The sequence below is a fragment of the Hoplias malabaricus genome, chromosome 1 (assembly GCF_029633855.1).
Source record: "Hoplias malabaricus isolate fHopMal1 chromosome 1, fHopMal1.hap1, whole genome shotgun sequence".
NCBI classification, from domain to species: domain Eukaryota; kingdom Metazoa; phylum Chordata; class Actinopteri; order Characiformes; family Erythrinidae; genus Hoplias; species Hoplias malabaricus.
This window is the reverse complement of record NC_089800.1, coordinates 85,193,575-85,210,926: the sequence shown is the minus strand read 5'-3', so window position 1 is coordinate 85,210,926 and position 17,352 is coordinate 85,193,575. Positions and strand designations below refer to the sequence as shown.

The window sequence follows — 17,352 nt, the reverse complement described above, 5'->3', positions numbered from 1 at the left end:
TGGCAGCTTCTACAGAGTGGCCAGCACATTGGCGTGTCTACAGACAGGAGGGCCTGAATGTCACTGCTGCTTTAGGAAGTGAATGCCGTTGTGAAGTGAGTCGAACGTGACAGGGAGGCAAGTGGACTGGACAACTGTAGAAAAACTTATATTTTTACAGCTACTGCAGAACCTGTGTTCCCTGTTCGTGAAAATGGCACATGATTTGTTCCAAAAAATGTTTTATTCACATATGTACAACTTGTAATCATTTATTCTGTTATAATAAATAACTACAAACCAAATAACTCAATTGCCTTGAAAGCCAGCAACCCACAAACCCAACAAAGAGTGGGATGGGGTCCCATTCGTGTGTTTTCTGAGATACTCCACAATACGCATTTCAGTTTGATTTTTTTACTGTTCCGTCATGTTCATCTCTCCATTAACAATGATTAAGAACGTTGTATCAGGTTTATTTAGTGCTTAAAGTCGCTCCTCATTCACCTGAGTACACAATCCACTCGCCCTCAGAGTTTCAATATGCTTCCTCAATGTTAGGCTGTTCTGCAAAGTTCTCTCTCATTCACCCTGCTCTACAATATTCTTCATTCATACAGTTCAGGAAAGGTCTCCCACGTTCCCTTAACATGTTCCTTCTGTTTTAGAACGCTCATCCTCATCCACAGTTTTAAAGTGGGCTCATTTGAATGTTCTCCCATATCTGAGCTATTCTACATATGTTCACATATGGACTCTGGAAAATAATGAAGAATTAGGTTTGGACCTTTTCCAGAGTTTTCCTTTAACAGAAGTGCAGTCAGAGACATTCTCACAGCTGGAAATGTTCCGTGTGCTTTAGGCATGGACTGGTGCATGTGTAGCTGTGCCTGTGAAGAACGGCATGATTCTCTGGAACATTACCGACTAGATTCACCCCCCCCTCCCTCTTTATGGTTTTTCCCTCTGGGCTTAAGGAAAATACAAAAGTGAGTTGAGATTAATGTTAAGAATCAAGCTCATAACCCAACTCCTTCTTCTTCGCGTTTTGACTTGCTTCTTCTGACTCCTCATCATATCCACCTCTGGACTGAGCTCTCGCTTCAGCAGGGGTCAGTCCTGCAGGGAAGCTTTGACCTGGTCCCAGAACCTGTCTGACTGTCATGTTGATGCGAGATGTGAGAAGGTACTTGGAGCACACCTCCCAGTCTTCTTCACACACTTCATGAATGAGTCCATCGGTCAGTAGCTTTCTCTCCAAGCTCTGGGTCAAGCAGGACGGCAGGGGCTCGGCTGCAGTGGATGGGATGATGCAGGGAACAGCGTGGTACAACAAACGACTGGAGCCTGACATCACCATGATGTCACCGCTGCGCATAAACATGGCTGTGGGAGGGTCCTGCCGTTTAGTCCCACCCAGGAGGAAGATGGCCGTCTGCCCAAAGCTGAGAATATGAGAACATGAACAGATTGTAAACACAACATATAAAGATGGACTGATGTTAATATCTTCACACTTCTATACGTTTATAATAGTTTCTACATTTAAAAAGCATACAGCTTACAATTAGTATGTTTTGTTATAGTTTGTGTCATGTAGCACAGACTCATATGTTTTAAAACTAAACTAAATCGAAGCAAGTTATCTGGCTTTCTACAGCATTCAACCAAATAGTTTCTTCCACCTTCAAGACGTCAGAGGGATGATTTACTAGTCTTTAAACCAAAAAGCTTTGCACCAGAGACCTTCGTCAAAGGATTCAAGTACGTAGATTTACAAAAGATGAACTGGAAGTTAAAATGATCGTTTTGTCCAGAAGCTCCAAAAATTAGAAATGAAATTTATTGTTTTATGACTAATTACATCTATAGATTTTGATACAGGGCGGCACGGTGGTGCAGCAGGTTAGTGTCGCAGTCACATAGCTCCAGGGACCTGGAGGTTGTGGGTTCGATTCCCGCTCCGGGTGACTGTCTGTGAGGAGTGTGGTGTGTTCTCCCTGTGTCTGTGTGGGTTTCCTCCGGGTGACTGTCTTTGAGGAGTGAGGTGTGTTCTCTCTGTGTCCGTGTGGGTTTCCTCCAGGTGACTGTCTGTGAGGTGTGTTCTCTCTGTGTCCGTGTGGGTTTCCTCCGGGTGAATGTCTGTGAGGAGTGTGGTGTGTTCTCCCTGTGTCTGCGTGGGTTTCCTCCGGGTGACTGTCTGTGAGGAGTGTGGTGTGTTCTCCCTGTGTCTGCGTGGGTTTCCTCCGGGTGACTGTCTTTGAGGAGTGAGGTGTGTTCTCTCTGTGTCCGTGTGGGTTTCCTCCAGGTGACTGTCTGTGAGGAGTGAGGTGTGTTCTCTCTGTGTCCGTGTGGGTTTCCTCCGGGTGAATGTCTGTGAGGAGTGTGGTGTGTTCTCCCTGTGTCTGCGTGGGTTTCCTCCGGGTGACTGTCTGTGAGGAGTGTGGTGTGTTCTCCCTGTGTCTGCGTGGGTTTCCTCCGGGTGACTGTCTGTGAGGAGTTTGGTGTGTTTTCCCTGTGTCTGCGTGGGTGTCCTCTGGGTGACTCTCTGTGAGGAGTGTGGTGTGTTCTCCCTGTGTCGGCGTCCTCCAGGTGACTGTCTGTGAGGAGTGTGGTGTGTTCTCTCTGTGTCCGTGTGGGTTTCCTCCAGGTGACTGTCTTTGAGGAGTGAGGCGTGTTCTCTCTGTGTCTGTGTGGGTTTCCTCCAGGTTACTGTCTGTGAGGAGTGAGGTGTGTTCTCTCTGTGTCCGTGTGGGTTTCCTCCGGGTGAATGTCTGTGAGGAGTGTGGTGTGTTCTCCCTGTCTGCGTGGGTTTCCTCCGACAGTCCAAAAAAAAAAAACATGTTGGTAGGTGGATTGACGACTTCAAAGTGTCCGTAGGTGTGAGTGTGTGTGTTGCCCTATGAAGGACTGGCGCCCCCTACAGGGTGTATTCCCGCCTTGTGCCCAATGATTCCAGGTAGGCTCTGGACCCACCGTGACCCTGAATTGGATAAGCGCTTACAGATAATGAATGGATGGATTTTGATACACTGCTACCTATAAAATGATGTAGCATAGCTACAAGAAATTACTTATTAACCACATCATTCATCATATTAAAGAAGCAAACTTCAAACATGAAACATGTCTTTCGGACTTTATTTGGAGTAAGGTGCAAAGTTGGATTTGTTTTTTGTTTTTTTAATCTTTTATTTCTGTCTTAAATCTGAGCTAATAAAAATATTAAACAAAGAATAAAAAGTGTCTTTGATGCAAAGCACTGAATAGCACCCCTTTGCGGAGTAATTCTTAACCCTGGGTGAGTAGCTGAGTATGTGAACGTGAGCCAGTTCCAAGAAGCGTGTCACATCTACATATCACTAATGAAGATATCCAGAACAAACAATACAGTTAATCAGTACAGTAAATTTGCAGAGACGCATTTCAAACACCACAGAGTCCTTCCTCACCTAAAAGACAAAAGAGGCCAAGTATGATCAAGTTCAGATTCATCAACATGAATTCCAAGAGACGAGTCTGAGCGGTAGTAGTTGAGAATTCCTGCCTCCGCGGTGAAGCCAGGAAAGCCACAGGCTGCTGCAATTTTCTGGGAGATAGAGTGGAGGTCGGGTGGAAAGGGAGTGTGGTGGTCTGCAGAGTAGGTCTAAATAGGAATAGACATATTTTAGTTCTTTTAAACAAATAAATGATGCCCTTCAGCAGTTCAACATGCGCCTAGTGCCATGCCCAACACAAAGTGTCGGCTGTTTGGCCCTGTTCAGGACAACAGTTTCAGCACCTGTTCCTTTAAATGAGAATGAATTCAGTTTAGCAGGAGAGCATGCGGAGCGAGGAGCAGAACTCTGGATTTTAGCCATTTTAGCTTTGTTCTCTTTCTCTTCCATATTTACGCTATATTTTTTATTTCTCAGCACTCACTGTGCTTGTTTTCTTTGCGCTCTGAACATAAAAGTGGGTCCAGTGTTGTGTGTAAGAGGCAGCACAAAATCAAAATGACTAGATTTAACCCATGGTTTCCGACTTCAACATCAAACAAATTGACCGGATCGTCTTATTTCACAATATGTGTGTTGGTGGGCTCCTCAAATTAATTTGCACAAGCAACGAAGAAAGGATTATTTTCATAATCTGTTCCCTTTAAAAAAAAGCATCACACCATAACTTGAAACATTTACATGAGTTCATATGTTTTGTAGTTGTGAGAATATGAAGAGACCAGTTATTCACATATCTAGTAAAAGATTAGGGGGAGCCGTTCTAGTTTATGCCTTTTGCTTCTCAGCTTTCGCACCAGGTTCCAGTGTCGGCGCAGAGGTGTGAAAGTGTAATCAGCAGATAATCATGCCGTGTCTTTCTAAAACAGACGAATTAACCGAGGCAGGTCCTGCCTCCAAACAGAGCGCCTCAGCCTCCGCCTGAACTCCAACACTCAGAGTCAGAGATGCTGCTTAAAATTCACAGGTTGTTGTCAGACATTTGGCAGTGTCAAACAGAGATCAGGTTAATGAATCCTGTGTGCAACTCCTGGCTGATTTAATAGGACAGGAGACTAAACACTTTTATGTAATTAGCATATAAACGAGACAGGCGAGCATCAGGTCTGTAGAATTAGAGAAAAAATGTCCTGAAAGGAGGGAACGCTGCTAATAAGATCCAGGACAAAAGTGCATTCTCACTGAGGGAGGCTAACATCAATAAAGCACACAGAGCCTATTTACACCTTGGATTAATGTGTGTTTATTCGGCTTATACGTGAATATACATTTACTGTGTACACCTTACTCTGAAATACGTCTCCAGTGCGAGCGGATGAAGTCAGATCTTACTTTTAACCATATCATAGCACACCCCAACACACACCGTAATTATCTGCTTCCTGAAACCTACTGTAAACATGGTTTCTTACAGGCTGTTACCTGTGTATTACACGCTGTCAGCGCATCTTCCTTTGGTGAAGGAAAAGGATGTGTGGCAGCTGCTCTCATTTCTTCAGTAGTCAGTGGGGGAGAATTACAGCTTTTTTCACCGATGCAGAATACCAGTCATTATTTTACATACTACAGTTTAATTTGTGGGAAAGTGCAGTCACTGATTTTTGACTATGGTTTGATCACTAAAATTGCATGTTAAAGCAGTTTGAGTTTTTCAGTTCTAAGGTTCTTTTTGCATTAATTCTAGCTGCAGTCAGGATTCAGCATCAGCATCACTCAGACCCAGCTGATGAGGAGCTGCTTAATTAGTGAATGATGAAACAGAAGCAAGTATTTGAGGAGAGGAACACAAAAAGGTGCTGTGGTGCCAGAGCCTAAAGGACAGTAGTATCAGAAAATCTAAAACTGGAATAGTTTTGTCCTAATTCTAAATCTAGGAGGAATACCTTGGTGTCCCAGTTGTAGTGGTACCCTAAAGTCACCCAGCGAAGTTTCTCCAGCAGTGTCCTTGGCTCCCTTGTACCCTTCTTCCTGCACAACAGTTCATGAACCTCACAATTATCATTTAAATCATTCCTATGTAGCACATGTGGAAATTATCGACAATGTATCCAATTATTAAAAATGTGACTGGATGATCTGAATGAAGGAACACTCAAATATACAGTACTGTGCAGAAGCCTTAGGCACCTTAGGTAATTACATAGTTCAGGGTCGCGTTGGGTCCAGAGCCTACCTGGAATCATTGGGCGCAAGGCGGGAATACACCCTGGAGAGGGCGCCAGTCCTTCACAAAGCAACACAGGCAAACGCACACACATTCACTCACACCTACGGACACCTTTGAGTCGCCAATCCACCTACCAACGTGTGTTTTTGGACTGTGGGAGGAAACCGGAGCACCCAGAGGAAGCACCCACTCAGACACAGGGAGAACACACCACACTCCTCACAGACAGTCACCCGGAGGAAACCCACGCAGACACAGGGAGAACACACCACACTCCTCACAGACAGTCACGCGGAGGAAACCCACGCAGACACCCAGAGGAAACCCACGCAGACACAGGGAGAACACACCACACTCCTCACAGACAGTCACCCAGAGGAAGCACCCACTCAGACACAGGGAGAACACACCACACTCCTCACAGACAGTCACCCAGAGGAAGCACCCACTCAGACACAGGGAGAACACACCACACTCCTCACAGACAGTCACCCGGAGGAAACCCACGCAGACACAGGGAGAACACACCACACTCCTCACAGACAGTCACGCGGAGGAAACCCACGCAGACACCCGGAGGAAACCCACGCAGACACAGGGAGAACACACCACACTCCTCACAGACAGTCACCCAGAGGAAACCCATGCAAATACAGGGAGAACACACCACACTCCTCACAGACAGTCACCCGGAGGAAACCCACGCAGAAACGGGGAGAACACACCACACTCCTCACAGACAGTCACCTGGAGGAAATCCACACAGACACAGAGAGAACACACCACACTCCTCACAGACAGTCACCCGGAGGAAACCCACGCGAAAACACAGGGAGAACACACCACACTCCTCACAGACAGTCACCTGGAGGAAACCCACGCAAACACAGGGAGAACACACTACACTCCTCACAGACAGTCACCTGGAGTGGGAATCGAACCCAAATTACAGTAAATAAAAAAATATATATATAAAAGAAATAAGAAATATAACATTTGTTTTCTATAAAGTAGTAGGTGAGAGTGAGTTTGAAGAACAATGTTTGTTTCAGATTCTTCTTGATTTGCATGAATGTGTTAAATCAACAGCATACATTATTTAAAATCATTATTTATTAACCGTTAAAACTAGGTACTGGATGATAACCTCAAATAATACAGACTCCACGAGGAGAGATCTGGAAAAAGTTAAACCAACACATTCACACAGAATATCACACTGGAATAATGTCATTAGGTTTTATTCTAATGTGTTTGTTGTTTGTTGTTTGTTTGTTTTTAGCAAATAAACACTTACTGCTCAGATAAACAGCTTTTTAAATCTCAATCCCTGGTGCCTAAAACTTTTGTACAGTACATTAAGTTAATACTGATTATACTTACATTACTATATGACATAGGAACCATGGAACCATGTTACACAGATTATGAGTCAGATTAGTTCCTACTATAAATCAATTAATCTCAAATAAATAAATCAATCAATTACCGAATGCTGCCAATGCTTTTCTCCCAGATGTTCTCAGTCTCAGTAGGAGACATATGCATGTCCAGGTTACAGATGTTGGGTTTCTGGGGGTACGTCTTCAGACACTGCTTTATCCAGTGCTGCTGTGAGCCTGGCAGGAAGGGGTTAGAGATGTATATGAACCCTGTAAAAGAGTGAAAAATAGGCACAAATCAGGGAAGATTTCAGACGTTTTCTCATCAGCCATTCACAGAAACACAAACAAAGCCACATTAGCTTCTGAACAAGGTTGAGGCTGGCTTCTTACAGCTACAGACACAAGACAAACGTGCAAAGGACCATGGCTGCAGCTCCCTAGTTATCAGTCAGGGTTTTGTCGTTGTTTGATTAGAAGCAGCCATTATTATTTTCTTTCTTTTTAACTGTACAGAGCTGTTGTTCTGTCCAGAGTTGAAAGACTCTGAGGAGTTCCATTATTGTTAATTAACACTTATCTTTTAGTTGTTTAATAGTGCTTAACGTTAACGTTCAGCAGTGACCGTCATATTTGGAGTATAATACTGCCTACAAATTCACTGTGGATTTTCCTTTGTTGTCCTTGAAAACTAGAAAAAAAGGTCAGATAAAGACATGTGTTGAGGATTAAGTAGCAGGTCTACAATACAATACAATCGTGCCAGATTTCCACTGCAAATGAAACTCAAACCTGGATATCCCTGAAGACCAAAGGCTCTCCAGTCTTTAACAGGCTGAAGCCCTGCTCTATGAGCAGCTTCCTCACTAAGACAGCCATGGTCCAACTCTGTAGCAAAAACCTATAAGTAAAGCAGATATTAATATAAACCACAGACCAATAAGATGCTATGTAAAAGGTTTTTCCGGAGAATTTGCCTTTTTTTCAACTATCACAACACATACAATATATGGCAACTATTGTCAGAAGTAACAGGGGTTGGACAATGAAAGTGAAACACCTGGTTTTAGACCACAGTAATTTATTAGTGTGGTGTAGGGCCTCTTTTTGCGGCCGATACAGCGTCAGTTCGTCTTGGGAATGACATACACAAGTCCTGCACAGTGGTCAGAGGGATTTAAAGCCATTCTTCTTGCAGGATAGTGGCCAGGTCTCTACGTGATGCTGGTGGAGGAAAACGTTTCCTGACTCGCTCCTCCAAAACACCCCAAAGTGGCTCAATAATATTTAGATCTGGTGACTGTGCAGGCCATGGGAGATGGTCAACTTCACTTTCACGTTCATCAAACCAGTCTTTCACCAGTCTTGCTGTGTGTATTGGTGCGTTGTCGTCCTGATACACGGCACCGCCTTCAGGACACAATGTTTGAACCATTGGATGCACATGGTCCTCCAGAATGGTTCGGTAGTCCTTGGCAGTGACGCGCCCATCTAGCACAAGTATTGGGCCAAGGGAATGCCATGATATGGCAGCCCAAACCATCACTGATCCACCGCCATGCTTCACTCTGGGCATGCAACAGTCTGGTGGTACGCTTCTCTGGGGCTTCTCCACACCGTAACTCTCCTGGATGTGGGGAAAACAGTAAAGGTGGACTCATCAGAGAACAATACATGTTTCACATTGTCCACAGCCCAAGATTTTCGCTCCTTGCACCATTGAAACCGACGTTTGGCATTGGCATGAGTGACCAAAGGTTTGGCTACAGCAGCCCGGCCGTGTGTATTGACCCTGTGGAGCTCCCGACGGACAGTTCTGGTGGAAACAGGAGAGTTGAGGTGCACATTTAATTCTGCCGTGATTTGGACAGCTGTGGTTTTAGGTTTTTTGGACACAATCCGGGTCAGCACCCGAACATCCCTCTCAGACAGCGTCCTCTTGCGTCCACAGTTAATCCTGTTGGATGTGTTTCGTCCTTCTTGGTGATATGCTGACGTTACCCTGGATACCGTGGCTCTTGATCGATCACAAAGACTTCCTGTCTTGGTCACAGATGCGCCACCAACTATGTCTCCTCTTTTGAACTCTGGTGTGTCACCCATAATGCTGTGTGCATTGCAATATTTTGAGCGAAACTGTGCTCTTACCCTCTGCTAATTAACCCTTCACACTCTGCTCTTACTGGTGCAATGTGCAGTTAATGAAGATTGGCTGCTCCAATTTAGCCACGAAACCTCCCACACTACAATGACAGGTGTTTCAGTTTCATTGTCTAACCCCTGTACATATATATATATATATATATATATATATATATATATATATATATATATATATATATATATATATATATATATATATATATATATATATATTATATTATTGTACATTTTGATGGTCAGTTATGATCATTTGTTGATTTAAAAATGTATTTAACAATACCATAGAGAAAAAAATATTTCCAGTCACATTTACATCACAGTTACATGACCTTCTCATTTAAACACAGTTTTAAATCGTAATGGACGTCAGGACACTAAATGTTGTAGTTTTGGGTGGAATTATTACCCATTCTGACCCTGTCTGAAGACTGAAGTGTCTTGACTCATTTCACAGTACCATGTAAAATACCTTTAAATAAAACCTTGCGGCCTTGTACTAAAAAACTGCTTGATGACGTTTTGAAAGAAAGCGGTGAGTCACGCCCCCTTCACGGTCTGTGACTTTGGCAGTTGCTGTTAATTCTTTTTATATTCTTCTGCCTATTGGGGAATTTTTAAAAACAGAGTAACTTGAATGTTCAACTAAACATTGGTGTTATTCTTGCCACTCTCCTAACTTTTTGAGCATGGTATAAGCTTCACAGCTTTTTAAATACAATCAAGTTGATCAGTAAAATGATGGGAAATGTTTTCTTTGTGCCTTTTTCTGTTTAACAAAAACGTTTGAAGATAACTGATATCAAAGATTCTCGCTCTTTATTGCACTGAAAAATTGTCCTGCACCTCAGAAATTCCACATTAAGATACATTTGATCAGGTGTGTTTAAACATATGTAATAGCTAGTATTAGGCGGCACGGTAGCGCAACAGGTTGGTGTCGCACTCACCAAGCTCCAGGGGCCTGGAGGTTGTGGGTTTGATTTCCGCTCCGGGTGACTGTCTGTGAGGAGTGTGGTGTGTTCTCCCTGTGTCTGCGTGGGTTTCCTCCGGGTGACTGTCTGTGAGGAGTGTGGTGTGTTCTCTCTGTGTCTGGGTGGGTTTCCTCCGGGTGACTGTCTGTGAGGAGTATGGTGTGTTCTCCCTGTGTCTGCGTGGGTTTCCTCCGGGTGACTGTCTGTGAGGAGTGTGGTGTGTTCTCCCCGTGTCCGCGTGGGTTTCCTCCGGGTGACTGTCTGTGTGGTGTGTTCTCCCCGTGTCTGCGTGGGTTTCCTCCGGGTGACTGTCTGTGAGGAGTGTGGTGTGTTCTCCCTGTGTCCGCGTGGGTTTCCTCCGGGTGACTGTCTGTGAGGAGTGTGGTGTGTTCTCCCTGTGTCCGCGTGGGTTTCCTCCGGGTGACTGTCTGTGAGACACACGTTGGTAGGTGGATTGGCGACTCAAAAGTGTCCGTAGGTGTGTGTGTCTGTGTTGCCCTGTGAAGGACTGGCGCCCCCTCCAGGGTTTATTCCCACTTTGCGCCCAATGATTCCAGGTAGGCTCTGAACCCACCGCGACCGTTACAAACAATGAATAGCTAATATGATCCCGTGAAGGTAAATAATTCGTATGTGAAAGGACGTTTGCAATGTTAATGCTCCAGTAACGTTATGTTGTTTTCTTAAGACTCTCCAAACGAATACTGCTAGCACATAAACACACACACCAGACACAACACTATCAGCCACTCACCCGCTCGTTATCTACTCGTCTGGAGAAGTCGATCACCTGTGTGAGGTCAGGGGGAGGATTTCTGCGTTTGTAAATCCTGAACACTTTCCTAAACGCATCCTCGCCATGCTCCAACACGGAGGCCGCCATCTTCAACATCCCTCACCTTTCAACTCTCACCGTTCACCTCCCACGAGCAGAACAACAACTTTAACCTCATATCTCGCCTTAAAAAAACAACAAAATATTATGTAAGGCATTTATTTAAAACGTTCAATGTGTAATTTTGCACCACATATATTTTTTAAATAGATAATTTAATTTAAAAACAATTATTATATGCTATACTATAATATACTAACACACTAAATTATCTTCTCATATTTAAAAAATTAATACACTGCTAAAATCGCTAATACGAATATCATACAATAAAGAATATATTCATACAACGTAAATAAATTAATAAATAATATTTATGTTTAAAAAGCAAAACCAACGAACAACAATAACTCAAAATATTAATGATATTAATGATACTGATATATAACGCTATTTATTAATAAATGTATTAATTCAATGCAACATTAAATGTTTATATTAAAAAATAGAATAATTTTGTAACGGTTGCAAACAGTATTTAATTTAATATTTATAAATATTATAAATAAAATATATCGCATAATTTAAAACAAATGTATATATCACTTAAGCACATAAAATGAAGAAATAGTAAAAAAATAAATAATAAAAACAATAGTAATTCATCAGAATTTAGGAAAACGTTCTACGTGACGTCAGCGGTGACCACATTGCACCAAGGGCGCAATATGGCGGCTCCCAGCAGAAAGGTGTTCGAGGTGTTCGTCTCAAAAATCCCCTGGACGTCGGCTTCCAGTGAGTTTGTTACAGAGGACACAACACGAGTCGTTCTATTTGTTTGTCTGTGTACATTTGTAGGACAGCTGTGTGTAAGTTGACCTGCAGTACCTCTTTAAGTCCTTAATAAGGAACCTGGGGTTAAAATGTCAGTACCATTTGAATGATGTGTGGTGCTGTAATAGGTTTTAAACAAGAATATTGCGTCTTTGCCTAGCACAGATCAGTTTCTCTGTTTTTCTGTTAACAGAACCCAACAAAATACAAATTAAAGTAATTTTCACACTCGAATTTGACTGAAGGTAATGCTGAATTGATGCATTTGTGAAACTGTGTTTCTCCAGAGGAGCTGAGGGAATATTTCGGGCAGTTCGGCCAAGTGAAGAAATGTCTCCTGCCTTTTGTGAGTGTTTCTGTCAGTTTTAAACATGTTTAGTTATGCATTACTGATAAATATAATCACTGTTACGTAAAGCGTAAACCATTCAGTGTTCTAGTGTAATTTGATGTGCAGTGAAGAAAAACCCACAGACTGCCTTACGACAACTTGCATTGACTGGATGGACAACGGCCAAAGATGTTGTCATGATCACATAACAATATAGCAGCATGGTGGTCCAACAGGTAGCGTCACTGTCACACGGCTCCAGGATTCTGTGGATGTGGGCTGAGCCCTGCCTTGTGTGACTGCCTGTGAGGAGCATGGATTTGTGTGTGTGTGTTTCCTCTGGGTGCGTCAGACTCCTCTCAGAGTTCAAAAACACATGGTGGTAGGTGGAGTTGTCCATGCAAAGTAAGTGTGGGGCCCTAAGATGGACTGGACTCCCTGTCCAGGATGGTTCCCCGCTTTGTGCCCCAGTGATTTCTGGTAAACTCTGGACCAAATTCTAAACGGAACTGGATAAGTAGTTACAGATAATGAATGAATGAATGAATAAATGAATGGGTGTCTGGTTCCTGTAACTACAGTTGTAATCAAATATTGCCCGGTAAGATTGTGAAGAAATCTTTCAGTCTGAGCCTTTCTCAGTAAACACTCTGAGCAGCTTTCTTAAGGTCTTGTTGATTTTAAAGTTACATTCAAGATTGTAAAAAAAAAAAACATAAAATGTATCCAAAGAGTGTGCTAGCTCTTCAGTCTGTTTATGTGCTGGAGTCTGGTCTAATGTGTTTACGAAGCCCTAGTGTCTGTAATTGAGCCAATAAATAAATAAAGTTTGTCTTAGTCCAGTATGCTAGGCTTCCTCTTTCTCTGCTCAGTGAAGAGAAAAGGCATGTGTGACTGGTTTAGACAATGGAGAGAACTCCAATCATTAAAAAGCACAAACCGAGATGAGGATATTGCTCTATTCTTGCTCCATAGGTGGCTAACATTGAGTTATTTTTGCTGTTTCGGATCACTTAAAGTGGAAATGTCTCCAAATTCGGGAGATGGCTAACTGTATTATTGAAAGTGCTACAAAAGAGTTTCTGTGGTAATTCATTCATTATCTGTAACCCTTATCCAGTTCAGGGTCGCGGTGGGTCCAGAGCCTACCTGGAATCATTGGGTGCAAGGCAGGAACACACCCTGGAGGGGGCGCTCACACACCCACACACCTACTGACACTTTTTGAGTCACCAATCCACCTACCAACGTGTGTTTTTGGATTGTGGGAGGAAACCGGAGCACCCGGAGGAAACCCACGCAGACACAGGGAGAACACACCACACTCCTCACAGACAGTCACCCGGAGGAAACCCACGCAGACACAGAGAGAACACACCACACTCCTCACAGACAGTCACCTGGAGGAAACCCACGCAGACACAGAGAGAACACACCACACTCCTCACAGACAGTCACCCGGAGGAAACCCACGCAGACACAGGGAGAACACACCACACTCCTCACAGACAGTCACCCGGAGGAAACCCACGCGACACAGGGAGAACACACCACACTCCTCACAGACAGTCACCCGGAGGAAACCCACGCAGACACAGGGAGAACACACCACACTCCTCACAGACAGTCACCCGGAGGAAACCCACGCAGACACAGAGAGAACACACCACACTCCTCACAGACAGTCACCTGGAGGAAACCCACGCAGACACAGAGAGAACACACCACACTCCTCACAGACAGTCACCCGGAGGAAACCCACGCAGACACAGAGAGAACACACCACACTCCTCACAGACAGTCACCTGGAGGAAACCCACGCAGACACAGGGAGAACACACCACACTCCTCACAGACAGTCACCCGGAGGAAACCCACGCAGACACAGGGAGAACACACCACACTCCTCACAGACAGTCACCCGGAGGAAACCCACGCAGACACAGGGAGAACACACCACACTCCTCACAGACAGTCACCCGGAGCGGGAATCATACCCAAAACCTCCAGGTCCCTGGAGCTGTGTGACTGTGACACTACCTGCTGCACCATCGTGCCGCCCTGTGGTAATTCAAACGGTGAATAAAAACTTACTGACAAGTTACACTTCAGCCACGTTTCTTCTCAAACATACCATTCTTCCTTAAAAGACATGGAGCTTCTGAAGGTAAACAAACCAGAAAGAACTGTTTCCACACAATCATGGATGTTTCATTATTTAAGCAGATATTTTGAACATTGGATTGGCTTCTCTTTTAGTTCTGTGTGTGTGTTTCTCGTGTGTGTTTGTATGCTGTTATTCTGATTGTTCTTCTTGGCATTAAAGCACTACTGATTCTGTCTCACAGGACAAAGAGACAGGGTTTCACAGGGGCTTCTGCTGGATTGGCTTTTCCTCAGAGGAAGGACTGCAGAATGCTCTCCAGAAAGACCCGCATCTCATCGAGGGAACCAGGGTGAGAAATGTTAATCTAGCTCTAGCTGGATATGAAGCAAGATTTTAAGCAAAGATTTCTTGCCATAAATAGGTGTGTCACACATTCTTAATCGCAACACTTAAAATTAATGGTTTGATTAATTAAATAAAACACACACACAAAAAGAAAAAAGAGAATGTCAGCAAGTTCTCTAAATTTAAAACAGAGTTATGAAGGCATCCTGAAGCTGTCAGTAGAATGGGGCTTGTGCTCTAGTTACTGCAGCTGTCGAATGGAAATGATGCAATGGAGATGTCTAACAAAATCCCATGGCATCCTAGACATCCAAAGTTTGGGTTTTCCACTGATAAAATGCAACACACCCTCTGTTGTTGTGTTCAGATGTCATGTTGTATTGACCACTGAAACATAAAATTTTAATTTGTTGCAGTGTCTGCTGAAATTAAATAAGCCCAAGCCCACACCTTCTCTATCCTACACTGTCCGACAAAAGTTTAGTGAAACCTGGATAGCTCTTATTTTCCACAGCTGGATTTCACAATCTGCAGCTTTGTATTCAGTGTTCTTTAAATTAGATTTGCATTATACAAGTTTGTTTTTTTTGTTTTCTTTAAATGGCAGTGCTTTTGAGAAGCAACAAATACAGCCAGTGGCATACAGTATATTAATATATAATCATACTGGAAATACAACAAAATAATAAGGTACAAGTGACAAGAAGCAAGGGGGGCGTCACGGTGGTGCAGCAGGTAGGTGTCGCAGTCACACAGCTCCAGGGGCCAGGAGGTTGTGGGTTTGATTCCAACTCCGGGTGACTGTCTGTGAGGAGTGTTGTGTGTTCTCCCCGTGTCTGCGTGGGTTTCCTCCAGGTGACTGTCTGTGAGGAGTGTTGTGTGTTCTCCCCGTGTCTGCGTGGGTTTCCTCCAGGTGACTGTCTGTGAGGAGTGTTGTGTGTTCTCCCCGTGTCTGCGTGGGTTTCCTCCGGGTGACTGTCTGTGAGGAGTGTTGTGTGTTCTCCCCGTGTCTGCGTGGGTTTCCTCCAGGTGACTGTCTGTGAGGAGTGTGGTGTGTTCTCCCTGTGTCTGTGTGGGTTTCCTCTGGGTGATTGTCTGTGAGGAGTGTTGTGTGTTCTCCCTGTGTCTGCGTGGGTTTCCTCCGGATGCTCCGGTTTTCTCGCACAGTCCAAAAACACACACTGGTAGGTGGATTGGCGACTCAAAAGTGTCCGTAGGTGTGAGTGTGTGAGTGAACGTGAGTGTATGTGTCTGTGTTGCCCTGTGAAGGACTGGCGCCCCCCTCCAGGGTGTATTCCCGCCTTGCGCCCAATGCTTCCAGGTAGGCTCTGGACCCACCGTGACCCTGGACTGGATAAAGGTTACAGATAATGAATGAATGAAGAAGCCAGGGGCTCTGAGGGCCCAGATGTCTAGCAGAACCTGTGTCATAAAGTCATTTAGGAGTGTTTTATTAAGAGTATGGCACAAAAACACCTCTTTTCTTATCATTGTGTATTCTAACACACTTTAAACATAGTAAGTGTACTTTCAATTGTGCTGTTAACAGCCTTCTCTTTTTCCCACCATCGCAGCTCCAGGTACAAAGAAACAGAAAGCCTTTCATGGGTCGAAGAACAAACAAAGAAGCTGAAGAAAGCTGAACAGCAATAATTTCTGTGGAGCTGATTTAATGTATTTTGTATTTTTCAGTATTGCTGTTCTCTAATATATGTCTTTAGTGGTATGTGAAAAGAAAATGCAATGTAAGTCACCATAGCTGTAAAATAAACATACTGTTTATTGGAAGTTGTGCGTTATATTTTTGTGTGATTTGTGAATGTATCTAGTTGGATACTTGGAGCTTCATTTGGAGCTGGATTTCTAACCTCATTTAATATATGCATTTATGTGAAGAAAATGTTTACTTCAAAAATTACTTGTAGTTTAAGTATTAATCTTGGCCAAGAAAGTGGCAAGACATTATTTTACAAGGCATATTTTTCACTGTGTATATAACTGACAAGAAACCCAGTAAACAAGGAACGTCAATGGACGTCCAAAATCCATCTTAATAAGTTAGTTATCAAGTGGTGACCAAATGATAACGTCAGTGGACGTCCAAAATGCATTTTATACAAGTACTTTAATTCGGGACCAATTAATAACGTCGACGGACGTCCAAAATGCGTCTAATAGTCGTCATTTCAATGTCTGTGTTTGGACGTCTTTTCAACTTTCATTTTCAACCTTAAGAGAACGTTGATTAGACGGCAGTCATTACGTTATTTCAACGTTGAATTAACGGCTAAATGTTTACTGGGAAAACTAATATATGAGGTGTGCTATCTTTAAAATGTGTTTCAGAATGTTTCCTTTTAAGTGCTAAAAACGTTATAAACTCTTAATGTGTAGCCTGACCCCACTTGTAATCCTCACTACATGGCAACCAGACATAAGATGTTTGGTTCTACTTTAAATTGAACAGCTGTGTATACTATGGGAAATGTCAGCATTGTATAATTTATATAAAAAAATATAATAAAACAATATAATTCGCACATAAGGTATAATTCTATATTATTGAAGAAGTCAGCTGTTTTGGCATCATGAGGAGGATCTTCAGAATAGGCCCATGGTCAAGCACTCTGAGCAGTCTACAGCTATGTAGCCCATACACAGCAACCTTCAGTCCATTTTAATGTCACATATTAATATAAAAGTTAGTAATAACATTTATTTTATATTTTATACACTGTCTG

At 43.3% G+C, this 17,352-nt stretch overlaps 2 protein-coding genes across 3 annotated transcripts; one reads left to right on the top strand and one right to left on the bottom strand.

The window, feature by feature from the left end:
- Nucleotides 1–213: 213 nt before the first annotated feature.
- alkbh1 (alkB homolog 1, histone H2A dioxygenase) lies at nt 214–11,084 on the bottom strand. Its single transcript, XM_066675727.1, has 6 exons — nt 10,914–11,084; nt 7,818–7,926; nt 7,133–7,295; nt 5,360–5,444; nt 3,432–3,625; nt 214–1,424 (listed from the first exon to the last, which is right to left on the bottom strand). The coding sequence occupies exons 1-6, from the start codon at nt 11,049–11,051 to the stop codon at nt 986–988; spliced, it is 1,128 nt and encodes a 375-aa protein (XP_066531824.1). The 5' UTR covers nt 11,052–11,084; the 3' UTR covers nt 214–985.
- slirp (SRA stem-loop interacting RNA binding protein) lies at nt 10,353–16,390 on the top strand. Of its 2 annotated transcripts, none has more exons than XM_066675747.1 (4): nt 10,353–10,716; nt 12,116–12,174; nt 14,508–14,615; nt 16,186–16,390. In XM_066675747.1, exons 1-4 carry the CDS (start codon nt 10,707–10,709, stop codon nt 16,252–16,254), a joined length of 246 nt encoding a protein of 81 aa, XP_066531844.1. In that variant the 5' UTR covers nt 10,353–10,706; the 3' UTR covers nt 16,255–16,390. The 2 variants fall into 2 exon arrangements, with proteins under 2 accessions (XP_066531844.1, XP_066531835.1); XM_066675738.1 differs by lacking the exon at nt 10,353–10,716 and adding an exon at nt 11,682–11,789.
- The last annotated feature ends 962 nt before the right edge of the window (nt 16,391–17,352 follow it).

Bases quoted from the DNA above. Each gene is read 5' to 3' on its own strand.
- alkbh1 (XM_066675727.1), bottom strand. From the start codon at position 11,051: ATGTTGAAGATGGCGGCCTCCGTGTTGGAGCATGGCGAGGATGCGTTT. The intron at 7,927-10,913 runs GTGAGTGGCTGA...CTTTACTTATAG, and splicing joins GACGAGTAGATAACGAGCGG to GTTTTTGCTACAGAGTTGGA. The intron at 1,425-3,431 runs GTGAGGAAGGAC...TCATATTCTCAG, and splicing joins TGGCCTCTTTTGTCTTTTAG to CTTTGGGCAGACGGCCATCT.
- slirp (XM_066675738.1), top strand. From the start codon at position 11,723: ATGGCGGCTCCCAGCAGAAAGGTGTTCGAGGTGTTCGTCTCAAAAATC. The intron at 11,790-12,115 runs GTGAGTTTGTTA...GTGTTTCTCCAG, and splicing joins CCCCTGGACGTCGGCTTCCA to AGGAGCTGAGGGAATATTTC. The intron at 14,616-16,185 runs GTGAGAAATGTT...CCACCATCGCAG, and splicing joins ATCTCATCGAGGGAACCAGG to CTCCAGGTACAAAGAAACAG.